Genomic DNA, 26,382 nt, shown 5'->3' on the forward strand with positions numbered 1-26,382 from the left:
TATGAAAACATTTTAAAAGCGAGAACAAGACACGACTGTCACGTGGCCACAGTCGCGGGCGCAACGTTAAAATGAGAATTAAAAAAGGAATTCAATTTTCAGATGGAGCTGCCCGGGGCTGAGATTCAGAAAATACTCACCCCCCCCCCGCATCCACTGTCAGGAGTGGGGGGCAGGGTGGAACAGCTTGTGCCCTCCTCCCAGAACAGATATTCTATTTGAAATAACACCCCGTGTCTGCATCACACTGCCAAGCGTTGCCGAGGCCTGCGAAGCACGAGCAGGAAACCGAGTGGGGCGCAGGCAGCGCCGCGTTGGTCAGAGTGAACACGTGCACCAGCGGGTCCAGGAGGGCCAGCGGGAACAGGAGGGATAGCGGGCCCACGTGCGGCACTAGGGGGCCCACGTGCGGCGCTAGCGGGCCCACGTGCGGCGCTAGCGGGCCCACGTGCGGCGCTAGGGGGCCCACGTGCGGCGCTAGCGGGCCCACGTGCGGCGCTAGCGGGCCCACGTGCGGCGTTAGCGGGTCGGCGGGCAGCGCTAGCATACTCCAAGACAGAGCCTCGCACAAGAGCGCGCTGGTCAGCTGCACGTAGAACGAATGATGCCCTGTGTGTAGGTAGAGCCAGAGGCACCGTTTCAGCGAGCTCAGAGGGCAATCGCCGTGCAGGTCACCTGTGGCGGAGGAAGAGACAGAGACGGAATTACACCACGAGCAGCGAGAGAAAGCGAGTGTGGGAAACAGTGTCGCAGCCACAAGCAAAATGACAGATCCCCCCCCTCCCCCCCCCCCTGTATCTTACATGTAACGAAGATTTATAATGAAGCGCCTTACGGCAAATATAAAAAAAGGGGTTGGGGTAGGGCTGGTCATATCCGGGGAGCGGGGGTCAGGGAGTAGCAGCAGGCATCGTGATTAGGGGTAGGGGGCGGGAAGTAGCACTCGGATGGCCTTGGGAGAAAGGGGATGGGTTTTAGTCAGGGTTGCTGGGAGCAGGTGCTGTTAGCGAGCAGCACCTATGAAGGCCGGCACGGCACACGAGGGGGGTGGGTGGCCAGCACCACACCCGGCCGCCTTGGTCTCCCTAGTGGCAATGTTTACACGCCGCACCAGGTACTCATTTCAGGTCGAGTCGACCTAGGGGAGAACCAGGAACGGTTCAAATATTCGTCACTTATGCGAGCGGGAATTGAACCTCGTTTCGCCGGGTTCGTAATGCAGTGCGCTAACTGCTACACCACCGCTTCAAACACACCGACACACCAGTTATGTTCAAGACCCTGTATTGGCAGAACAGGCACATCGATGGAAATCAACTCAAGCCTCCTATACACCACGTGACTGTTTTGGTCAGCCCCTGCCACCATGGAACTCCTCTTCTCACCACCCCGTGAAAGAAAAACACACGACGTGTCTCTGTGCAGAAGCTCACTCCTGATCACTCCTGCCTTCTCTCGCTCTCTCATCTCCCACTTCCTCATCCCCTACACAAAATCTTTATACTGGAGAAATACGATGAGCTGCAAAGCTCTTTTTCACAGATGTCCAGTAAGGGCGGGTCAGAGCGTTTACAACAAATACAAACGAAAGTATAGGAAGGTCTTCTTGGTTCTTTCAGTAAAGTCACGTAGAAGGGAAGTAATACAATAATAAAAATAAAACATAATAAAATATTTTATTACGTTTTATTTTTATTATTTTATTACTTCCCTTCTACGTGACTTTACCGAAAGAACCAAGAAGATGAATCCCTGCAGTCACAAAAGCTTTAAATCGAAAGTATAGGAAGGGTAAACTTGGAAAAAAAAGGAATTTTTTATGTTACCAGGCAAGGCCCACTGAGCCATGTAGCTTTTTTTCAGAAGCGACCTGACAGCTCAACAAAGCGGCTTATCACGTGGACATTTACAGCAGCCAAAATCTTAAAAAAAAAAAACGCACGGTTTCTAAAACGTGGAGGAAAAACGCAGAGGGCCCAGAGAAAAATCCACGCAACCACGGGGAGAGAGACGCAAACTTCAATTATACAGCAGCAGGCGTCAGGGTCGGGATCGAACCCCCTGCCTCTTCCTGCATACCACGCGAGGTAGATGACAGCACGCGCCACCATGGTGCCCTTTAAACATAAATAACAAAGCATACAAGTTAAAATTCACTCTCACCCTCCCCTTCCTCTTATTGGCCGATGCTCCTCTCTCATCCTGCTGCTCATCTCAACCTTATGGGGGGGGGGGGGGGGGGGGGGTGTCTTCCATTCCGGTGTCTCCTTTCCTGGTCACCTTGCCCCTGTCGGGCAAACGACTCGACCGACCTTCGCTGTGTGTGTGTGCGCGCGCCACGGATAAACATGTTAAATTATTCCCGATAGATGGAGACGGAGAGAGACAGGCAGAGGTAATTGTCAGAGGAAACACGACAGTTATTGAACCTGCAATTTGGGGCGGCGGGGGCCCAGCGGCACGTGGCGGAAGAAAGTTCCAGAATAAACGGGGGACGCAGTAGATGAACCGTGACCGCCCTACCCCCCCGAAGGTGAAACTGGGGATCATCATCATCAAGTCACCTGGGCCACGTAGGGTCGGGCGCGCAATGCACGCCGCCGCTAGATGCACGCCGCCGCTAGATGCACGCCGCCGCTAGATGCACGCCGCCGCTCTGTTGCTCAAGAGCGCACGTCTCATTTTCGAGGGGGGGGGGGGGGGGGGGGGAGGTGGTGTATTTTGAAACGTTTCTGTTCTCCAAATTCCGAGTCTGCTGCCATCGCGGCGCGATACCACAATATAAAACGATCCACCGTCGTTGACAGAATAGGCAAATCCGTCTCCGTCACGCGCCTACCACGTGTACGGACACGCGCACAGCTCAGGGCGGTGCCGGGGAGGGTCGTGGGGGAACCCCAGAGCAGCCACACACTTCCCCCCCGCCCCCTTCCTTCCCCAAGTGCTCTCCTCGCAAGACTTACGAGACCAAACATAGGCAGGGGTAAGACAGCGGCGCGGTCGCGCACGTACACACCGTAAAAAAACGGACAAGGCTATTGAGGATGGAACGGATCAGAAGGAAGTCCCCCCCCCACCCACCCACCGCGTGACCCCGCGTGACCCCGCGTGACCCCACGAACAACCTCGCGTCCAGTTTCCACGGCATGGCACAGGGCAACGGTGCGTCAGCCCGAACTCCTCCTGGAAGGAAGAGACGTTCACTTTTCCCTGTCCGTGTTCCGTTAAAATTATAACGGAGCGGCACACTCGGGCAGATGGGCGCTCGGAATCGCGAGAGAACGGGAGATTAAAACGCACGGATTAGGAGAACACGCGCAGGGTTCCAAATAATTCCGTGTTTAATATTCATCCGGCAGTGGATAATCGCCCAAGATGATGATGATGATGATGCGTGGGAGAGATTCATAATTGGAATTACATCGGAGACAGGAAGAGGAGCACTCAGGAGACGGAAGGATTTTCTTCCAGCAGTGGAAAAAGCATCTTCAGAGAATCGTGGAAAGATGCCGGATTGGAGTTGGTGCAACGAGACAGAATTTGCGCAAGCAACGGACAACCTTCGTGACCTTTGGCCACTCGGGGGATAGCCCACGACAACGACGATGATGATGATTGCACAGGGGAGGAGATGCTCGCCTGGGATTAGACTGGATGAGACCGAGAGAGAGGGGAACACGTGGATTAGAGGACACACGTGGAAGTTAAGAAAAAACAAAACATGCCAAACTGGGGTAGAGCAAAACAAAAAGATGCAAGTGAAGTGCGCCTGGGGGAGTGAGCGGATGGAGGCCGAGATCGAGAGAGATGCTTCAAGAAAATCGTCACAGAGGACACAGATTTGTGGGGGCCTAGGCCCAGAATGGAGCCCCCACCCCCTACCCCCCCACGTCAGGTTTGGAGCGCTGTCGGGAGGACAACCCCACCGTGGGACTGGATTCTGCCAGTCTTCCCTATAGCTCCGAGACAAACACTCACCCCCCCCATCAACTCAACCCCCCCAACCAACCAAAAGCACAACCGCTACCCCAAGCCACCAGTCACAACCCATGCACCACGACCACTACACTTTCCCCCAACAACCCAAAAAAACCCACCCACTATCAGCCTTAACTTCATCACCTCTTACAATCCTAACAACGTCTCGTAGTGATAAGAGACTCCCGCCAACGGCGCGTGGACGATGGGAAAATCGCCACTCACAAAGCATCTCCATTACAGCGCCAAGACTTTTGGGGCGAGTGCCTTTTAGCGAGCATCTACGAATGCCTGCCACTGCAACCACAAACCTCACTGACCCACTTACAACACGGTGACACACTGACACACAACACCACCACCACCACACAACCCTCCCTCGACCAGTGAAATCCATTTGAAACCCTGCACCATCACCCTCATTCATTGTGTTGAGCACTACGTGCAGTCTTTGATCACCGCTCCTCCTCCCTCCCAATACGTTTCCATTCATTGGCTACCACAGTCTGATAAGCTCTCCAAACCCCCCCCCCCCTCTGCACCTCCCTTCAACTTGCTTATAAGGGATTACATCTTGAATCATTGCTTCACTTGATGCAGCTAATTCGGCTGTGACGGTCCCACCTGATGACGGGGACTTGTGTTGCCTCCGAAACGTCGTGATTTTTATTTTTATTTTGTTTTATTTTACTTTCATTAATTTTAATGTTTTACCTACGTGACTTTACCGAAAAAACCTAAGAATATGAATACCATCACCCTCGCCACGACCACATCAACAGCATCTCCTCCTTCTCCTAACCCACCTACCACCTCGCATAGCCTGCGTGACAGCACTTGCCAGCCACGCAAAAGGCAAAGCAGACTGCAAAAAATTAACCCGTAAAAACAAAGTTTTTCACTATAAATCCTTTATATGCGTGGCGGCTAGAGTCCTCTCGTCCTCTGGCTTGAGATGGCTGCCACCTATGGGTCAGATGATTGCATTGCACCATTAAGCAATTGGTAATTAAATATAAAAAAAAAATCCTAAAAAGTGTAACATTTTGGAATTTTCACGAAAATCAATTGTCACGCACAACGAGTCTGTGTGCAAAATGTCAGCTCGATTGGATCACGGGAAGTGGGTTAAAAAACGACCGAAAGATTTGCACGGTCGTAAGCGCGCAAGTAAGCAAGCAAGCGAACTTAATATAAAGGATTTAAAAAGCGCCCTCTCACATTCCCTTGTATAGCCGCGTGGCAGAGCGCCAGAGGGAGTGCCCCCCCGTTACTTAAACGACCCGAGACCACTGCCCAAGCTCGCCAACCCCGAGCGCATCGCGGTGGGGGGGGGGGGGGGTGTGTTACGATTCGACAGCTCCAAGGCAGTCACCGTGCAGTTGGCGGTCGCCACGCAATCCGAGTCAAACGGAGGCCGCTAGCTGCTCGATCAGATTGGAACGCGCAGGTTAACGTGGCGAGGATCACGATTCATGCTCGACTTTCAGGGTCAGGGGTCTCCTAACGATGTGGCCAAATCTGCGTTCACCCGACGCGGCCACACAAATTTAAACAGCCGATTTCATCTGCATTTGACAAGATCAGTATTAATAGCCCAATCCAAACACCAATTATAAATCGTGCAGTCACATTGAATTTGCTGCAGAGTCTAGATTTGATAAGCCAGTGAGAGCACGCACATAGATTCTGAGTCTAACGTTAAATATTCCATGGCTGAGCGAACGAGACAGATTCTATCATGGGGCATTTTTCCCCCAGTATCAATGCATGAAAATAAGAATATACTACGTGACTTTACCGAAAGAACCAAGAAGATACTGTTAGTTCTTTCGGTAAAGTCACGTAGGTAAAAAATGAAATTAATGAAAATAAAATAAAAATCACGACGTTTCGGAGGCAACACAAGTCTCCGTCATCAGGTGGGACCGTCACAGCTAGATTTGCTGCATCAAGTGAGGCAAGGATTCAAGATGTAATCCCTTAAATAAGAATAAGTTTTAGACAGATTCTGTGTCACCGAGCCAGACGATATGCAGTCACACATACCATAGCCATGGCAGTCGCGGCAGGCGATCAGATCCTGCGTCTCCATGACCGAACGAGCAAAATCAGATTCTCCAGCTCCAAGCGCTTAACAACAAGGCATATCGGTTTCCACAGCTCCGCGTTGCCCGCTGACATTGCACAGCGCAGACAACGAGGCCACGGAACGCTTCCGTGAGATGGCGGCGACGGGCCCCAAGGACGCACCCGGCACCACGTGTGATCGTGCAGAGATCAACAAGAACGAATCCTCCCACAATGCAAGATGTTGTGTCTATACCCCCTTTTTTTATTTTATTATTTTCATTAAGAATTATTCTGCCAACATATATAATAACGTTTTTTTTTAATAGAACGTGGGAACGAACACGCCCCCACACTTCCACAGATGTGCGCATACCTCACCTCAAAAGGGCTAGAGGGCATGAAAGAGGGCAATAAAGGTAATAAAAACTCCCCTAATTTCACACAAGAGGAACAAGGGAGGGGGGAATTGCAGGCGGGGGGGTTAGGATGACAATTTCGTTAAAAAGCCTTACAAAAAAAAACCCTTTGATAAATACAAAACCAGGCCACGAAATATATAATTATATTCTTAACAAAGAAAACAACATTGACGACAAAAAGCACAGACGGGTTTTGAACCATGTTAGATAAACAAAGTTACCAACTTAGCCATGAATATTAAGCAAACAATATCTATCCTCACTCCAATTGGAAACCAGACTACAGTCGGCACCAAGGTCGCAACCCATCATTGTTAATTAAATACTGACATTATTTACCGTTAAATAATTTCTACACGGCCGGGCCGAAGCATTAAAAAAAAATTATTATGGCATTTGACTTCACAAGAAGTCAAATAATAAGTACGGAATTAAAGTGGATCTCCTAGAGGAGCTAAGGGCGGAGAAATCTCTCATAATTAACCAAACGCAACACGGCCGTCTTTGTTTTCCCGAAGAGGATCTCCACACCCACACACCAGGGGCCAGGAGATTGCCCCAATAAAGGTTGGAACAATGGCTCAGAAAGGAAATGAACACATGCCTCCAAAGATAATTAATAAGAGCATGCGCCGGGTGCTTCCACCGCGGAAACAACCGTCTTTGTCTCCCCGCAACACAAACAGAAGATATGACGCCCAGAGAGCAAGGGAGGAGATCATTGAGCTCGCTTAACGCGTAGGTTCTCGCGGCAATATTGTTCATAACAAAGACAGGGAGTATGATTTATAACTCGGTGCGAACGCGAGTCGTCGGTCTGGTTAATGGATAACTTGGGTGTCGCCGTCGCGAGGCCCCCCCCCCACCCCTTCTTCCAGAATGATTACACAGCTGTGTCTTCAAAGCTAATAAACATACGGACAAACACACACGGACGGACAAACACACACGCGCACGCGTCGACGCCCACCCCCACAGGAATGTTTTATAACACAGCCTTTTGAACAACTCAAAGAAAAAACTGAGTGGATTTTCCCGATATAAGCAGAGGCAAAATCCACAAAAAGCATCTCGTCGTCGGGGCTTCAGCCCCCACCAGATCGTCAGGGCTCCGGCCCCACCACAGATCTTCACGGGCTTCGGCTCCATCTCATCTCGTCTCCGGGCTAAGGCCCCCACCAGAGATCTCCAGGGCTACAGCCCATCTCTCCTCGTCGCCGCCAACGAAGAAGCTCTCGTCATCCAGAAGGACGAGGCTCGTGGGGTGGCGACGTGCATCGCCTTGACGTGCATCGCCGAGGTGCTCGCCTGCCGCACACGAGTGAACGAGCCAGCTCCCTTGCCGCCACCACGCCGAGGTGCTCGCCTGACCACGCAAACGAGCGCGGCCGCGCCGTCAATCTTCGTACGGGCTCAGCCGAGGGAGGAGTCGGAAGCAGCCGATCACCGCAGCCGCGCCAGCCAGAGGGTCCTTCTCCGAAAGTCGTTCGTACCCACAACTTCCCTCACATAGGCTCACACGCGCACGCGTCGACGCCCACCCCCCTGTGAGACTATCTATTTCGTCCTTACCATCATATCAACCCTACACAATTATCGGAAGACTGATTATCAATTACATGAACCATCAGCTGGCCATGAGGAATCGTGGCCCATCGAGTGATTAAGAGTCCGTCGGTTATAAGAGTGAGGTTGTTTTCCGTGCCTTTCCCTTGTTCCGCTCATCACATAGGCGATCAATAGACTCGTCGAGGCAAACTCAAACTCTCGAAATCCTCATTACGAATCGACCCATACACAGAGAGAGAATATCTTGTCAAACCAGTTTCCTTTGTCATAGAGTCTCGCCGAAGCATTAATTAAAACAGAGCAATATTCACTCTCCCACCAACACACCCACCCTCACGCTCCATTGTCTCAAACCTTCCGTTAACAGATGTAATCTTGCCGACGAATCGATTGAAGTATGCTTCGCTTTCGGGGTACAATAAGTGCTTTTATTACCGCCATATGAAGTGTGTCATGCTTGTTTTAAACTCGGCCAGTCGCCGATTGTGATCGATACATGGGGATGCCTGGTGGAAAGGTAGAGGTTACGATTGTTAGGAGGGTTTTTAGTCATTCAGTTCGTTAAATGCATAATCTCGCAAATGCATAAGTGTTTATTCATTCATTTTAGTTAAATGCATAATCTCACAAATGCATAAGAGTTTTAGTTATTCATTTTAGTTGAATGCATAATCTCGCAAATGCATAAGAGTTTTAGTTATTCAATTTAGTTAAATGCATAATCTCGCAAATGCATAAGAGTTTTAGTTATTCATTTTAGTTGAATGCATAATCTCGCAAATGCATAAGAGTTTTGAGTTATTCAATTTAGTTGAATGCATAGTCTCGCAAATGCATAAGTGTTTATTCTTTCATTTTAGTTAAATGCATAATCTCGCAAATGCATAAGAGTTTTGAGTTATTCAATTTAGTTGAATGCATAGTCTCGCAAATGCATAAGCGTTTTAGTTATTCAATTTAGTTAAATGCATAATCTCGCAAATGAAGAAGTATTTTTAGTTATCCATTTTCGTTAATTGCATAATCTTGCTCATGAATTTATTGACGCATGTTTGACCTGCATGTTAGAATGTCACATGTTGTTTAGAATAAAATTGTTATCACAGAAGCATATCGAGTGTTCCTTCCAAGTCCATGCAAAACTGTCTTATTCTTGAGAACTGTATCCTGTGATGAGATCTGAAACTGGAGACCTAAAATAACATAAAACACACTAAGATAATCGGTAAATGTTTAATCAATGATAATCGTGTTATTCCGATTGATATAACTCTGGATAAACGAAACTAAGCCCAATTATCATAACTGCACACATTAACATAATCGCAAGCTTCCGCATAAATTACTACGATTATCTCCGTGATTATCATAATTTATGCATATTAATACACACATTAACATAAATAATGCGATTTGCGCATTTTTCGGAAAATTATTAATTTTTCTTATTTTTATCAAAATTTCATAAGCCAACACATACAACAGTGAGCAGCAACATTGTTAACGCCACTTTTAATTACCAGGTTTGCTTGTTCACCGTAAATACTTTGATGGCGATCGAAGGGGTTTGTCTGTTACTCGACAGCCACTATGAGTGTAATTGTTCACAAGGAGAATAAAAAAACTGGGTCATCATCAGGAAAACATTTTAAAAAAAGCTATTCTCATCAGGCCCCACGGTGTACGCAAATGAAGCCTGCAACTCGTACGAGGTATTTCTAATTGGCACGTTTACAGCTCGGAGATCGTTAACCCGTAATCGGATTCTAAGTCTCAACCGCACAAATCCAAATTGGATTCTGCACCCAAGCCAGTGAACATTTAAATAATTCCATAGCCGTTCAAGCTAATCTAATTACTTTACAAAGCTCCAAGGCGGTAAAACTACAATCCGTTTAACACACACAAAAAAACTGATGTTTACAAATCTTGGGTGAAAACGCCACGTTGGTTTCCTTTCATTTCCGGTGAGACCCCAAGCGTCACAGCGCCACCACGACGACAATGCTGGAGCTTCAAGCAGGATCACAAATTAGAATTTCAGTTTTCTTGGGTCTTTCGGTAAAGTCACGTAGATAGGTTAAAAGAAAACAAGCGGTCGTCTTCAGCAACAGACGACCGCTTGTGTTGCGATCGAAACGTCGTAGTTTGTTATTTTCTTTGAACCCATCTACGTGACTTTACCGAAAGACTCAAGAATATTAATTCCTGCAGTCATAAAAGCTTTAAGTCAAGATTTAGAATTGCAGTACACCGGCCAACGTTCGGGCCCAACGTTCGACGTTTACTGGGCGATTCTGCCCGCGCCCCCCGCCACCCAATCTTTTCCAACCTTCAATTCCAGACGTTAACCGCCGTCCGATTTAGAGAGGACTAAAACGAGACGTCTTCATTAATCCGTCTCTCCGCAGAAACTAAAAAATTAAAATATTTTTTTACGTTTTAACATCCCATCGGCCTCACGGACCTGTTGGGATTGAAATGCTTCAGCAGCGTCGACTTTAACACAACGAGCAGCAAACATTAATTCTGGGTCAGTTTTGGCAGCCAGGCTTTGCTGGAATCAATCAATGGTGGCGGGGTGCCCCACGTTACAGGCAAGGACCCCTCTTGATGACATGGAGTTGGGGGGGGGGGTGTTTGATCCTCACCTCTACCCCCCCCCCTCCCGACCTCACCCAAAGTAAATTCATAGCAGTCTCCGACACTCAGGTCTCAACGCAGTCACTCACAAAGACAATTCGACTTTAAAACACAAAGACCCCTCCGTATAGCCTTAACCGACTGTTGGGGCAAGCGTTGTTAGCGAGCAGCTACGAAGGCCGGCACGGCACACGAGAGCGTGGGTGTCAATCATCTATGCCCGGCCGCATTTCTCTCCCCAGTGGTAATGTTTATACACTGCACCAGGCACTCATTTGAGGCCAAGTCGACCTAGGGGAGGCCCAGGACCACCGTGAGAGGCAATCAAACTCGGGTTGTTGGGTTCACAACGCTAAACGCTACACTACCACTCCCCACACCCATTGACTCAGACATCCCCGTACTAAAAGATCACCCTTGCACGAACAGAGACCTATAAGACTCGCATTAAAAGAACCATACTTGCACAGACCCATGCACCAACACAGAAACACATGCATCAGCTTACAACCCACCGACTAACACAGAACCTATAGACGGTCGTGAAAACACACACGACAAACACAACATGCCCCCTCCTCCACCCCATGGGTCTCACCACTGGAGATCTCCGTGTTGAACGCGAGGAGCTGGTTGGCCGCGGGGGAGAGGGCTTCGCGGAGCCACGCGTGCTCCGAGTCGCACAGCCACTGACTGAGGCACCACTTGCGAGTCAGAAAGTCGCGCAGCCACACGAGGTACTCGACGCGGCCCGTCCGCAGGTAGAGCCTGTGGGGGACAGGAGCAGGTTACAGGCGTACGCTCACGGGGATGTGGATGGAATATAGTTGTGGGTGCGCACAGGGTGTGGGGGAGCCTTAATCATCAACACTAGGGAGAAAAAGGGGGCCGGGCCGTGGTGCTAGTCACCCACCCCTATCGTGTGCCGTGCCAGCCTTAATTAGGTGTTCGCTAACAGCACTTGGCCCCAAAAGTCTGTTAAGGCTAAACTGAGGGGAGGAGTTGTCCGTGTGCAAGTTTAACTTCTTTCGCACCGTACATAGCCAACCGTGCTAAAGCGGAGTTCCTGGGGAGGGGGGGAGACACCTGCACACAAAAATCGGTTCTAAAGAAATGAGTTTGTCAATCGAGATGATTTCAAAGTGCATAGCTCCTCGTGGCTCTCTCTTAAAATCGGAAGAGTGCATTCCAGACGGCCGCAAGAGCGCATGCAAAAGCACACGCGACACGGTGACCGTCCTGTGTCCTGCGCAGAGGTCGCAAACGGGTTTTGATTCCTTACCCGTACCCGGCCGCACCAGGGTCGCAAACGGCTACCCGTACCCGGCCGGGTACGGGTAGCCGGGTATCGGGTAGGGTACGGGTATTGGGTACCCGATTGCGACCTCTGGTCCTGCGGTGTGCGGTGTGCGTGCGGAGTCACTCGTAGTAGGGCGTTGGGTGGATGAGAGCCCAGCTCGTCTGGCTGTGCGCCACCCTCTGCAGCTTCAGCACCCTGCCCAATGTGACCTTCACAGAGTCCCAGATGGCGTTGCGGCTCACAGGCCCGGCCGTCAGCTGCGGTTGCATGGCACGCACCGCCCCCACCAGCGTGTGCATGTATACCTGCGGGGGGGGGGGGGGGGCGGCACGGCATACACAAAGAGCCAATGTGAGCCGGGCTGGCAGCAGTATAGCAAGTAGGTTATCTTTAGTGGGGCAAGGTTGGGAGGGCACGGCTGACAAGGTGTGTACGTACAAGGGACACGGGCTAATGGAAGTGGTTCGTGTGGAAAATCTACATCTGGGAGACAAAGGCGGCCGGGCGGCATGCTAATCACACCGGCCCCTCGTGCGCCGTGAAGGCCTTCATTGGTGCTCGCTTTACAGCACTTTCCCTCAAAGTCTGTTAAAGGCTATACGGGGGATCTTTGTCCTTGTGCTAATCAGCGCGTTTGTCTAGTGTAGCTACGAACCTGGCAACCCAAGTTCTAGTCTCGCTTATGGTCAACACCAGTGAGGATCATCTGAACCGATCCTGGGCCTCCCCTAGGCCGACTCAGCCTCAAATGAGTACCTGGTGCGGTGTGTTAAACATCGCCACTGGGAAGACAAAGGCGGCCCGGGCGTGGTGCCAACCACCTACCCCCGTCGTGTGCCGTACCGGCCTTCATTAGGTGCTCGCTAACAGCACTTGCCCCTACAGTCTGTCAAGGCTACACGGAGGATCTTTGTCCGCCTTTGTTAGTGGTAGTGGCGGTGGTGGATGCGGGGGGGGGGGGGGTCACCTTTCGGCGCTTGAATTGGGTCCAGTCCCTCCTGGTGAGCCAGGCTTGCAGGGAGCGGCACGTGGACACGTAGTAGCGGACCGTGGCGATGCCTGCATCGACGTGGTGGGGCAGAGCAGCGAGTCCGGGTACTGCAACACGAGTTCCCCCATTGCCAAAACCAGCCCCCCCCCGTTGGCAGATAACAGAGCCAGTATCCGGCCTCGCGTTCCACATTTTTGGGTGGAATGTTGCGAATCCCCTTTCCCCGTGGGTGCCGAGGAGGATTCCCGTACACCCTGGCTCGCTAGGAGAAGGCGGCACAGGAAAGCGTGGACCCCCCCCCCCCGCCCGTTCCATCCGCGTGGAATCGCGCATTGCCCCATCGTGCGCGTGGGGTTCCCTCTGGGTGCTCCGGTTTCCACCCCCCGTAACCAAAAAAAAAAAATCGCCCGTTAAAACTAACTAACACCAGGTAAGGCCCACCGAGCTACGTAGCTATTTTTGCAGGACAGACCTGGCTATCACAAATAACAGCTTGACCAAGTAAGTGGCCTACCATAGTGCGGATATTTACAGCAGTTGCCAAATACTCTCAATGCATTCATTGGCCGATAAGACCCGACAGCGGTGACGGGCGACCCAGACTCTCGTCTGTGGGCCATGTGAGCGGCCATCCACCCCCCCCCCCCATCACAATACTTCAAGTTCTCTCCCACCCTCATTCTTTGAAGATCCTTCAAAACCTCACCACCATTCTCGATCCATCTCCAGCCATCTGCAACCACCCTCTAACCCGCCCCCCCCACCCCATATACCACCTCCTCCACCCCACCCAATCACCTCTCAATCTCAGTTCTGTACACCCACACCACCACTCCACCCCTGTACCCTGGCGGCTCTACACACACTCGACACACTTCAATAATCCACCCCCATCCATCACTTAATCCTTCAAGTTAATACGCATTGCCACATCCACCTCTCTCCATGCCTTGCCCACACTTCCAAATGCTCCAGTTGTTTCCACCGCTACCAATCAATTTCCAGCCCCCCCAATTCCTTACTCAACCCCCACCACGCCACACCCGTCTGACATCACCGCGTCCATACTTCCACAATCTCCCTCCAACGACGCGACTTCACTCACCGGCCTCCTCATCCGCCATGGCGAGCCGCCCCTGCAGATAGTCTCGCGTCACCTGGTGCATGTCGGCCACCCTCGACACCCCCCCATCGCACATCTTCGGGCGCTCTGAACTGCAGGGTGGGGGGTGGGAGGTGGGGACACAGCCAAGAGTGGTGGGCAGAGGTTGAGCAAAGGGTGAGGAGAGGTCTAAACTAAACCATTATTTTAAATTTCGATTTAAAGCTTTCGTGACTGCAGGAATTCATCTTCTTGGTTCTTTCGCTAAAGTCACGTAGAAGGGAAATAATAAAATAATAAAAATAAAACATAATAAAATACAAATCTCACGACGTTTCGGCCACAACGCAAGCAGCCGTCCTTAGGTGAAGACCAGGTCTGTCGGAAAGTCGTGAAAATTGTATTTTATTATGTTTTTTATTATTACTTTATTATTTCCCTTCTACGTGACTTTACCGAAAGAACCAAGACGACATTATTTGAAACTAAACTATTTTAATTTTGACCAGGCAAGGCCCACCGAGCTCTTTAGCTCTTTTTCAGAAGCAACGTAGCCACACATTCTCCAAGTGGCTTATCATGTGGACATTTATGGCAGCCAAATACTCCAAAACGCACGATGTGGATTACAAAATGTGGCGGGAAACAACCAAAGGACCCCGAGAGAAATCCACGCAACCACCAGACGGAGAGAGAACATGCAAACTCCAAATACATCGGGGCTAGGATCGAACCCACGACCTCCTGCATACCAAGCAAAGTAGTTAACATCACCACCAAGGTCAGCAGGAGGGGCGGGAATGAGACTCAAGTTCAAAAAAAAAACGCGACCCTCAATAATCTGGTTCAACCATGGTCACAGCGTCACACTCCAGTCACCTGGCCTCCTACGTTTGTTCCAGAGTGAACTCCCTTGCTTACCGAGGCAGCAGATGAGATGGTTTAGAGGAGGAGGACTGGTCCCAGTCCACTGCACTCGTATAAGTTAGGGTCACTTTCTCTCTTCTGCTGCCCCCACAGTCTGGAACTCCCCTTCCACCAGCCACTCCCGTGCTGCTGGCCTTGCTTGCCCCTCTATTCAGGTCCGGGTTCAAGAAAGGCCTTCCCCCTTCTCCCCCCCTACGACCGATCGCCTCTGAGACCCACAGACCCGCAGAGAGACCCGCGATTCAAGAGGCCTGTTGACCGACTGCCTCGAGGTTCCACCCGCGTCTGTGCGCAGCAGATCGAGATGCGGTCTCATGCTTTATTTAATTTTTAGTTAGTGAAGACAAAGTCCCCGAGCTAAGCGGTCGCTTCTCGTCCCGCCGTGTCGAGGGCAAGGAGCAACTCCGCCGAATCCTAGGACGCGGTGCAGCACGGCTTGGTCCACCCACAGCGCAGAGGTCGCAAACGGGTTTTGATTCCTTACCCGTACCCGGCCGCACCAGGGTCGCAAACACGTACCCGTACCCGGCCGTACCCGTACCCTACCCCCGTACCCGGCCGGGTACGGGTATCGGGTACCTGATTGCGACCTCTGGGATGAAGCCATGTTGCAGGCGCGGGTGGGTTGATTCTAGGAACTTGAATTGTGAGAAGAGACAAGACGTTGGGAAATGAGTGACAAACGGTTACTCACCAGTGACTCACGGTCTACCCGTACCCGGCCGCACCAGGGTCGCAAACGGGTACCCGTACCCGGCCAGGTACGGGTAGCCGGGTATCGGGTAGGGTACGGGTATCGGGTACCCGGTTGCGACCTCTGCCACAGCGTGGGCCGTGAGCGGTCCTCAACGTGTTGAGGGTGTGGGACCGCTCCGTGCTGGGGAGGTCGAACCCAGGCGGCTGTTGCACGATCTCTCCGCTGCGGGCCGCAACCCACGCCGCCCCTCGCAAGCGGAGCCACGGGGAGCAGTGGGGGGGGGGGGGGGGGGGGGATCATCGTTACCCACCCCGGGGGTAGACCGGTGCCGTCCCCCCTCCAGCACGTGAGGACGTACAGACTGCTGCCTCCGATTCTGCTCGAGGACACGGTCTCATGCAGCAGCTCGCCCAGCAGCCACTGGAAGCGCTGCTGGCGGTACAGCGAGTAGGCGGCTTCCAGCGGCCGGTGCACTGCTAGGCGAGAAGAAACGGAGTGCGGCGAGGGCGGCCGCGCTCACCGTGTTAGCCAATTACGCCAACGCGTTCACACGGTCGCGCGCGCGCGCACACACGGCCGGGTGCTCGCGGCGCAACTACAGGGACGTCGGCTTTCGCGAAACCTTCATGACCGTGGACTGGGGCGGGCAGCGCGAGACGTGGGGGTAAGTTCAGCCGAGGGATTTGGTGTGGGGAGGTGCAAGGCACTGTGGTGGTGGGGGAAGGAGGTTGATGTGAGGCGAGGAGGAGATAGGGGAGTAAGGAGAAAGAAGCGTTGGGGGAGTTTGGATGGGCCTGGTGGATTTGCGCGTGTAGATGCGGTACATGAGCATGTGTGCGCACACTCGGGAGACAAAGGTGGACGGGAGTGGTTGCTGGCCACCCACCCGTGTATGTAGACGTGTGTGGTGTGCGCGCGCACAAAGGTGGGAGCGTTAGTATAGCGGTTTGTTCTCAGCGCTACGAACCCGGCGAGTACGATTCCCGCTCACGGCCACCAACACCGGTGAGGTTGATGCGAACCGGTCCCGGGCTTCCCCAGTGCGGCGTGTAAACATCGCCACCAGGGAAACAACGGCGGCCGGGCGTTGTGTCAGCCTTCATTCGGCACTCGCTATCCGCACTTGCCCCCAACAGTCTAATAAAGGCTTAACGGGGTATTGTTGTTGTTGGGGTGAGCGCGCGTGTCTGTGTGAGCGCGCATGTGCTCCGTGTGCGTCTGAGTGAGCGCACGTTCGCTCCGCGTGTGTGCCTGTATCTGCGTGCGCGCACACACACACACACACGCACACGCACACACACGTACCGGTATTTAGATGCACTCTGAGCACACGACGCATCAGAGAGGCGGCATCTCCGTGGCGCAGGATGGCGGCGGCGTGCAGCTCCGTGCAGGCGACTCGGTACCAGTCTGTGTAGCCTGGGGCTGACTCGCAACGGACAACATTTCCCCCATGATCGCCCGAGCACCAACTCCGGGCCAAGTGCAATATTCTCACAGCACATGACACACGCGTGACACAGATATACACATGCCGCGTCCAACGATCAGAATCGGGACATGTATTGATACTGGAGCAATCTGATGAGCTACCATGCTCTTTGTCCACAGATGCCCAGGAGTGAACTAATGACAGATTTTTTTCAAGGCAGGAACGAGTGAAGTTGACAGCGTGGAGAGGAGGTCTTCATCCAGCAGTGGATAGACAATGCCCACTGCTGATGATGATGGTGAAAGGTAATGGAACAATCATGTGGAGGAAGATGATACAAAGAAACAAAGTCAAAGTTTCTCCGTATAGCCTGAACAGACTGTTGGGGCAAGTGCTGTTTGCGAGCGTCTATGAAGACCAGCACGGCACACGAGGGGGTGGGGGGTGGCCAACACCACGCCCGCCGCCTTTGTGATGTTTGCACACTCCACACCAGGAATTATTTGAGGCCACCTAGGGGAAGCCCAGGACCGGTTGAGAATAATCATCGGTGTTAGCCATGAGCGGGAATCGAACTCGGGCCGCCGGGTCCAAAGCGCAACGGGCTAACCGCTAAGCTATTGCTCCCCACAAACACACACACTGCACATGCCGAGAGGAACACATAATCATAAGATCCCAAACCCCTGGCCCCCACCCACCGTACAGCCTTAAAAAATACTTTTGGGGCAAGCGCGGCAAATCCGGACAGTCACCCAAGTTCGATTCCGGGACTAGGTCAACACGTGGCAGACAGCATCAGCTCTCTTCAACAGGCAGCTGTGTCACAGAACGGGGGCTTTACTCAGATACGGGACAGAGTAACCCCCTCTTGACCTCTCCGGACGTAAAACTAAAAACGTTTTGTTATTTTAACAGGTAAGGCCGACCGAGCTACGTAGTTCTGCTTCACAAGCGTGGAAATGCATAGCAGCCAAATGCTCTGAACTCGCGATGATGTCGATTCTAAAATGTGGAGGGAAAAACGGGAGGACCCGGGGAGAAAAACCCACGTGACCATGGGGAGCGAAACACACAGACTCCAAATATACAGCAGGCATCACAGGGTCGGGATCGAACCCACGACCTCCTGCAAACCAGGTGAGGTAGTTCACATCTCCTAGCCACCGTGATGATGATGATGAGAGAGAGACACACAAACTCCAAATATACAGCAGGCGTCAAGGTCGGGATCGAACCCACGACCTCCTGTATACCAGGTGAGGTAGTTAACATCTCCTAGTCACCGTGATGATGATGATGATGATGAGAGAGACACGCACACTCCAAATCTACAGTAGCAGGCATCACAGGGTCGGGATCGAACCCACGACCTCCTGTATACCAGGCGCAGTAGTTAACATCTCCTAGCCACCGTGATGATGATGAGAGAGACACGCAAACTCCAAATATACAGCAGGCATCACAGGGTCGGGATCGAACCCACCACCTCCTGCAGACCAGGCGAGGTAGTTAACATCTCCTAGCCACCGTGATGAGAGAGAGACACGCAAACTCCAAATATACAGCAGCAGGCATCACAGAGTCGGGATCGAACCCACGACCTCCTGCAGACCAGGCGAGGTAGTTCACATCTCCTAGCCACCGTGATGATGATGATGATGAGAGAGACACGCACACTCCAAATATACAGCAGCAGGCATCACAGGGTCGGGATCGAACCCACGACTTCCTGCAGACCAGGCGAGGAAGTAAACGTCTCATAGCCACGGTGATGATGAGAGAGAGAGAGACACGCAAACTCCAAATATACAGCAGCAGGCATCACAGGGTCGGGATCGAACCCACGACCTCCTGCAGACCAGGCGAGGTAGTTCACATCTCCTAGCCACCGTGATGATGATGATGAGAGAGACACGCACACTCCAAATATACAGCAGCAGGCATCACAGGGTCGGGATCGAACCCACGACCTCCTGTATACCAGGCGAAGTAGTTAACATCTCCTAGCCACCGTGATGATGATGAGAGAGAGACACGCACACTCCAAATATACAGCAGCAGGCATCACAGGGTCGGGATCGAACCCACGACCTCCTGCAGACCAGGCGAGGAAGTAAACGTCTCCTAGCCACAGTGATGATGATGAGAGAGAGACACGCAAACTCCAAATATACAGCAGCAGGCGTCAGGGTCAGGATTGAACCCACGACCTCCTGTATACCAGGCGAGGTAGTTAACATCTCGGCACCGCGGCACCCCTCACCGACGAGTGGCTCTGCGAGATCGGCGGTGGTGATGCCCCAGAGCCGCATCATGTCCCTGCCGGTCACCAGCACCTTCTTGGGCAGCGCGGCGCTGCCGGGCCCCTGGAACGCCACCCAGCCGAGCCAGTAGGGCGTGCGGATGGAGGGGTGGCTCGGCGACACGATGGCGCGGTCCATGTTGTCGCGCAGGCGCGGGTTGAAGCGCAACATGGCGTGGATGCGGGTCCACATGTGGAGCGCGCGGTACACGCAGCGAGCGGGGGGGGGGAACGACGGAATGGAGACGGAGAAGTGGTTCTGAGGGGGGGGGGGGGAGAGATGTTGAACTTCTTTGGCACCGATAATTGGTTATTTACCCTTCTATCTGGCAACAAAACTGACACCTTTTTTACAAGGAGTCATGTTTACATAGACCACAATACCTGCAGTCATAATGCAAGCAAAAAAGATAACTCTGATAGTGTGCACTGTCCTTGAAGTTGATTGGTCCACACCCGAGACAGCTTTCCTTAGAGCCTAGTCTCACATGGTGTTGGACCAGATGACGCCAAAAGGCGCACAACTCAAAGACATCAGTTTTGTTGCCAGATAGAAGGGTAAATTATAATATTTTTACTGGCAAATGAGGTTCTTTGGCACCGTCACGTAGACAAACGCGCCGAAGCGGAGGTGCGGGGGAAGGACAAACTAAACGCAAGAAGCAGTTCTAAAGAAACGAGCTCTCAATGCAGATTTTAAACGATGGAGGGGGGAGACACCGAGAAGTGGCTCTCAGTGGGGGGGGGGGCAGGAACAGTTGGGGGGGGCAGTGGGGGGGGACAGTGGGGGGGGGGGGGACAGTGGGGGGTGGACAGCCATTAAGTGGCACCGAGTGGGGGGCACACGGTGGGGGAGGGGGGGTTGGTGGGGGGTGGTGGATCCCACTTAAACTGCCCTCCTCTCACCGTGCGGAATCCTCAGACTCAACTCTGCCGCCCATTCTCACCGCTCTCCTCACCCTCCTGGATCTTTCCTCGGCCTTCGACACAGTCCATCAGCCCCCCCACCCCCCGTCACTCCTCTCCCAGCCTCGACATCGCCAGCGCACCCCTTCACTGGCTCCAGTCTCACCTCGCAAACTTCCTCCAACCCCTCCACACCCATCACAGTTGGTGCCCTTGCAATTCTCCCTCGACATCTCACCTCTGGAAGCGGTCATTTCTTCACGTAACTTTCCCCCTCATTCCTCTCCCTGCACCCCCCCCAACCAAACTTGCCTCCCTGCACAGTCCCTCTCTCACCCTGCGCCGTCTCCCCTCTCGCTCCCCTTCACTGGATCAACTCCCGCTGCAGCGCACAGAACAATCAGCTTCACTCACCAGCTTCTGCCACTCGTCCCTTAGAGCAACCTCCATCGCATCTGGCCTAGCCCAGCATAGGACTGCCACCCACCTTCACCCCCCCCACCTCCACTCTGCCCCCCACACCCCCCTCACCACCACCCCACACCACCCCAACTACCCCCACGTGTCCCCGGCAGTGACGGCCCCACGTGTCCCTGTCAGTGACAGCCCCACGTGTCCCTGTCAGTGGTGGCCCCACGTGTCCCTGGCAGTGACGGCCCCACGTGTCCCTGTCAGTGGTGGCCCCACGTGTCCCTGGCAGTGACGGCCCCACGTGTCCCTGGCAGTGACGGCCCCACGTGTCCCTGTCAATGACGGCCCCACGTGTCCCTGTCAGTGACGGCCCCACGTGTCCCCGTCAGTGACGGCCCCACGTGTCCCCGTCAGTGACGGCCCCACGTGTCCCCGTCAGTGACGGCCCCACGTGTCCCCGTCAGTGACGGCCCCACGTGTCCCCGTCAGTGACGGCCCCACGTGTCCCCGTCAGTGACGGCCCCACGTGTCCCCGTCAGTGACGGCCCCACGTGTCCCTGTCAGTGACGGCCGCACGTGTCCCTGTCAGTGACGGCCCCACGTGTCCCTGTCAGTGACGGCCCCACGTGTCCCTGTCAGTGACGGCCCCACGTGTCCCTGTCAGTGACGGCCCCACGTGTCCCTGTCAGTGACGGCCCCACGTGTCCCTGTCAGTGACGGCCCCACGTGTCCCTGCCAGTGACGGCCCCACGTGTCCCTGCCAGTGACGGCCCCACGTGTCCCTGCCAGTGACGGCCCCACGTGTCCCTGCCAGTGACGGCCCCACGTGTCCCTGCCAGTGACGGCCCCACGTGTCCCTGTCAGTGACGGCCCCACGTGTCCCTGCCAGTGACGGCCCCACGTGTCCCTGCCAGTGACGGCCCCACGTGTCCCTGTCAGTGACGGCCCCACGTGTCCCTGTCAGTGACGGCCCCACGTGTCCCTGTCAGTGACGGCCCCACGTGTCCCTGTCAGTGACGGCCCCACGTGTCCCTGTCAGTGACGGCCGCACGTGTCCCTGTCAGTGACGGCCCCACGTGTCCCTGTCAGTGACGGCCCCACGTGTCCCTGTCAGTGACGGCCCCACGTGTCCCTGGCAGTGACGGCCCCACGTGTCCCTGTCAGTGACGGCCCCACGTGTCCCTGGCAGTGACGGCCCCACGTGTCCCTGTCAGTGACGGCCCCACGTGTCCCTGTCAGTGACGGCCCCACGTGTCCCTGGCAGTGACGGCCCCACGTGTCCCTGTCAGTGACGGCCCCACGTGTCCCTGTCAGTGACGGCCCCACGTGTCCCTGTCAGTGGCGGCCCCACGTGTCCCTGTCAGTGGCGGCCCCACGTGTCCCTGGCAATGACGGCCCCACGTGTCCCTGTCAGTGGCGGCCCCACGTGTCCCTGTCAGTGACGGCCCCACGTGTCCCTGTCAGTGACGGCCGCACGTGTCCCTGTCAGTGACGGCCCCACGTGTCCCTGTCAGTGACGGCCGCACGTGTCCCTGTCAGTGACGGCCGCACGTGTCCCTGTCAGTGACGGCCCCACGTGTCCCTGTCAGTGACGGCCGCACGTGTCCCTGTCAGTGACGGCCGCACGTGTCCCTGTCAGTGACGGCCCCACGTGTCCCTGTCAGTGACGGCCGCACGTGTCCCTGTCAGTGACGGCCGCACGTGTCCCTGTCAGTGACGGCCGCACGTGTCCCTGTCAGTGACGGCCCCACGTGTCCCTGTCAGTGACGGCCCCACGTGTCCCTGTCAGTGACGGCCCCACGTGTCCCTGTCAGTGACGGCCGCACGTGTCCCTGTCAGTGACGGCCGTACGTTTCCCTGTCAGTGACGGCCCCACGTGTACCTTGCAGTGGCGGTTCCACAGGTGCTGGGACGAGCACACTTGGTAGAGGGCGCGGCACGTGGTGGCGACGCGGAGGAGCGAGACGGGGTCCAGGAACTCGAAAATGGCCTCCAGGACTTCTGGGCTCAAGGTCTCCAGGCTTGCCATCGTCACGCCGCTCCGTAGAACCACTGCACACCGACACCAGATCCGACCCCCACAGAGGCGTAGCTAGGGGGGGGGGGGCAGGGGGGTACATGTGTCCCCGGGCGCCAAGGTAAAGGGGCGCCAAAATGAGGCTTACGACGTGACATTATAACTTATTGCGGCGGGCGCGGCTGCCTGAAACTACCGCACAAATCTACACCTCAACCTAAAAGTTTATATATCCCGCCACACACAGCCTACATGTCATGTAATTACATTTTGTTATGTGATTAAGCGGGGGGGGGGGGGGGCAATGTTATAGTTCGTCCCCGGGCGCAAATTATCCTAGCTACGCCACTGGACCCCCCCCCCCCCCGCCGCGCCGCATAGCCTTCAGCAGGCTGTTGGAGCAAGTGCTAGTCAGGAGTAGCTATGAATTCCCCTTCAACAACTGGAGCTCTCCACCAAGTGGCGGTGACGTCCCCACGGCGCCCGTGCCAGGCTGGGTGCACGTTAAGGCCACGCGGAGGGTCGAACGCCCGCTGGCAGGGGGTCACGGAATAAACCCTGCAGGTGCCATGGGTCGACTGAAATGAGTGGTCCGATGCCGCAACACCACCACGTGTGCCACCCTTCAATATGCACACACCAAAATCAACACCCCGCCATTCCACACGGATGGTGACGCTACCACGCAGCTGTGCCAGGCTAGGTGCACCTTGAGGCTACCACGTGAAGTGTCGAAGGCTCGCTGACAGGAGGCCTTCGGACAGACCCAGCAGGTGCCACGGGTTGGCCGACTGAGATGACCGGTCGATGCACCACCAGCTGTACCCCCCTACTGTGCCAGGCTAGGTGCAGGTGGTCTCGGTACAGACCCAGCAGGTGCCACGGGTTGGCCGACTGAGATGACCGGTAGATGCACCACCAGCTGTACCCCCTACTGTGCCAGGCTAGGTGCAGGTGGTCTCGGTACAGACCCAGCAGGTGCCACGGGTTGGCCGACTGAGATGACCGGTAGATGCACCACCAGCTGTACCCCCTACTGTGCCAGGCTAGGTGCAGGTGGTCTCGGTACAGACCCAGCAGGTGCCATGGGTTGGCCGACTGAGATGACCGGTAGATGCACCACCAGCTGTACCCCCTACTGTGCCAGGCTAGGTGCAGGTGGTCTCGGTACAGACCCAGCAGGTGCCATGGGTTGGCCGACTGAGATGACCGGTAGATGCACCACCAGCTGTACCCCCTACTGTGCCAGGCTAGGTGCAGGTGGTCTCGGTACAGACCCAGCAGGTGCCATGGGTTGGCCGACTGAGATGACCGGTAGATGCACCACCAGCTGTACCCCCTACTGTGCCAGGCTAGGTGCAGGTGGTCTCGGTACAGACCCAGCAGGTGCCATGGGTTGGCCGACTGAGATGACCGGTAGATGCACCACCAGCTGTACCCCCTACTGTGCCAGGCTAGGTGCAGGTGGTCTCGGGACAGACCCAGCAGGTGCCATGGGTTGGCCGACTGAAATGACCGCAACACACAAAACTAAAAGCCCCCCGTGTAGTCTGAACAGACTGTAAGGACAAGTGCTGTTAGCGAGTACCTATGAAGGCCGGCACGGCACACGAGGGGGTGGGTGACCAACACCACGCCCGACCGCCTTTGTCTCCCCAGTGGCGATGTCTACACACCGTCCCAGGTACTCATTTGAGGCCAAGTCGACCTAGGAGAGGCCCAGGACCGGTTCAGATAATCGTGAGTGGGAATCGAACTTGGGACGCCGGGTTCGTAGCGCAGCGTGCTGACCACTCCCCATAACATCAACAAACAACCACCACGTCCCCACGGCGCTTGTGCCAGGCTAGGTGCACGTTCAGGCCACGTGGCAGGCCCAGATGCCATGGGTCGACTGACTGAGATGAGTGGCCGATGCACCATCTGTGCCCCACTACTGTGCCCATAACATCACCACCAGCATCACAACCATCATCACACCCCTACACCAACACCAGACCGGGACTTACAACCCCATCACAACAGGCGACCTTCAGATCCCATCGCCCAGTCGCCGCCAACTCCACCATCATCACCACCCTCAACAAACCCCACCATCACTACAGCCATCTCATACACCACCACACACAGCAGCACAACTACAGCCTACACCATACCGCCATCTCACACCCCACCACCACAACCACACGCCACCACCATCCCACACCCCACCACTACCACTCCACCCCATCACCACAACAACAACACCCTACCGCCATCTCACACCCCACCACCACCACCACAACCACCCCCACCACCAACAACCACCCCCACAACCACCCCACACCACACCCCACCCGCCATCTCACACCCCACCACCACAACTCCACCCATCTCATACACCACCACAACTACAGCCTACACCCTACCGCCATCTCACACCCCACCACCACCACTCCACCCCCCACCACCACCACAACAACTACCCCCCACCACCACAACTACACCCCACCACCACCACAACCACCCCACCACCACCACAACCACCCCCCCACCACCACCACCACAACCACCCCCCCACCACCACCACAACCACCCCCCCACCACCACCACAACCACCCCCCACCACCACCACAACCACCCCCCACCACCCCCCCACCACCACCACCACAACCACCCCCCCACCACCACCACAACCACCCCCCCACCACCACCACAACCACCCCCCACCACCACCACAACCACCCCCCACCACCAACACAACCACCCCCCACCACCACCACAACCACCCCCCACCACCACCACAACCACCCCCCACCACCACCACAACCACCCCCCACCACCACAACCACACCCCACCACCACCACAACCACACCCCACTACACCCCACCACCACCACCACAACTACACCCCACCACCACCACCACAACTACACCCCACCACCACCACAACTGCTCCCACCGCCATCGCACACCCCACCGCCACAACAACTACCCTCCACCGCCATCTCACACCCCACCGCCACCACAACTACACCCCACCACAACTACACCCCACCACCACCACAACTACTCCCACCGCCATCGCACACCCCACCACCACAACTACCCTCCACCGCCATCTCACACCCCACCGCCACTCCACCGCCACTCCACACCCCACCACCACAACTACACCCCACCACCACCACAACTACACCCCACCACCACCACAACTACTCCCACCGCCATCGCACACCCCACCACCACAACCACCACCACCACTACCCTCCACCGCCATCTCACACCCCACCGCCATGGCACACACCTGCAAGGCCACTCCAAACACGCGCGTCCCGACCAATCACGTGGGAGCTATTTATACTGTACACGGGGGGGGCTGGTGGGGGGGAGGGGCACAAGTGACGCATTAGCATATGTAAATTATACATGTATTTAAATATACACCTTATAACAATTATAGCCATTCTAGGATGAAGATGATACGAAATAAATCACACACGCCCAGTCCGAAATTCAAATGCCTCGAGAGCGGAATGTATACAATTAGTGACGAATATTAACTAAATTAATAACATTTGTTGTGGATTAAATACACGTTGAAGAAGAGCATTTCTTACTGGTAGGAAACCT

The 26,382-nt window shown here is 54.7% G+C and overlaps 1 protein-coding gene across 1 annotated transcript; it reads right to left on the reverse strand.

The window, feature by feature from the left end:
- On the reverse strand, nt 1-26,080 carry LOC144947886 (uncharacterized). Its single transcript, XM_078877266.1, has 10 exons — nt 26,057-26,080; nt 22,636-22,805; nt 19,398-19,695; nt 17,005-17,124; nt 16,010-16,175; nt 14,079-14,188; nt 12,950-13,041; nt 12,106-12,287; nt 11,281-11,450; nt 1-675 (listed from the first exon to the last, which is right to left on the reverse strand). Exons 2-10 carry the CDS (start codon nt 22,780-22,782, stop codon nt 215-217), a joined length of 1,746 nt encoding a protein of 581 aa, XP_078733392.1. The 5' UTR covers nt 22,783-22,805; nt 26,057-26,080; the 3' UTR covers nt 1-214.
- Nucleotides 26,081-26,382: the final 302 nt, after the last annotated feature.

Source organism: Lampetra fluviatilis, chromosome 47 (assembly GCF_964198595.1).
Source record: "Lampetra fluviatilis chromosome 47, kcLamFluv1.1, whole genome shotgun sequence".
NCBI classification, from domain to species: Eukaryota; Metazoa; Chordata; class Hyperoartia; order Petromyzontiformes; family Petromyzontidae; genus Lampetra; species Lampetra fluviatilis.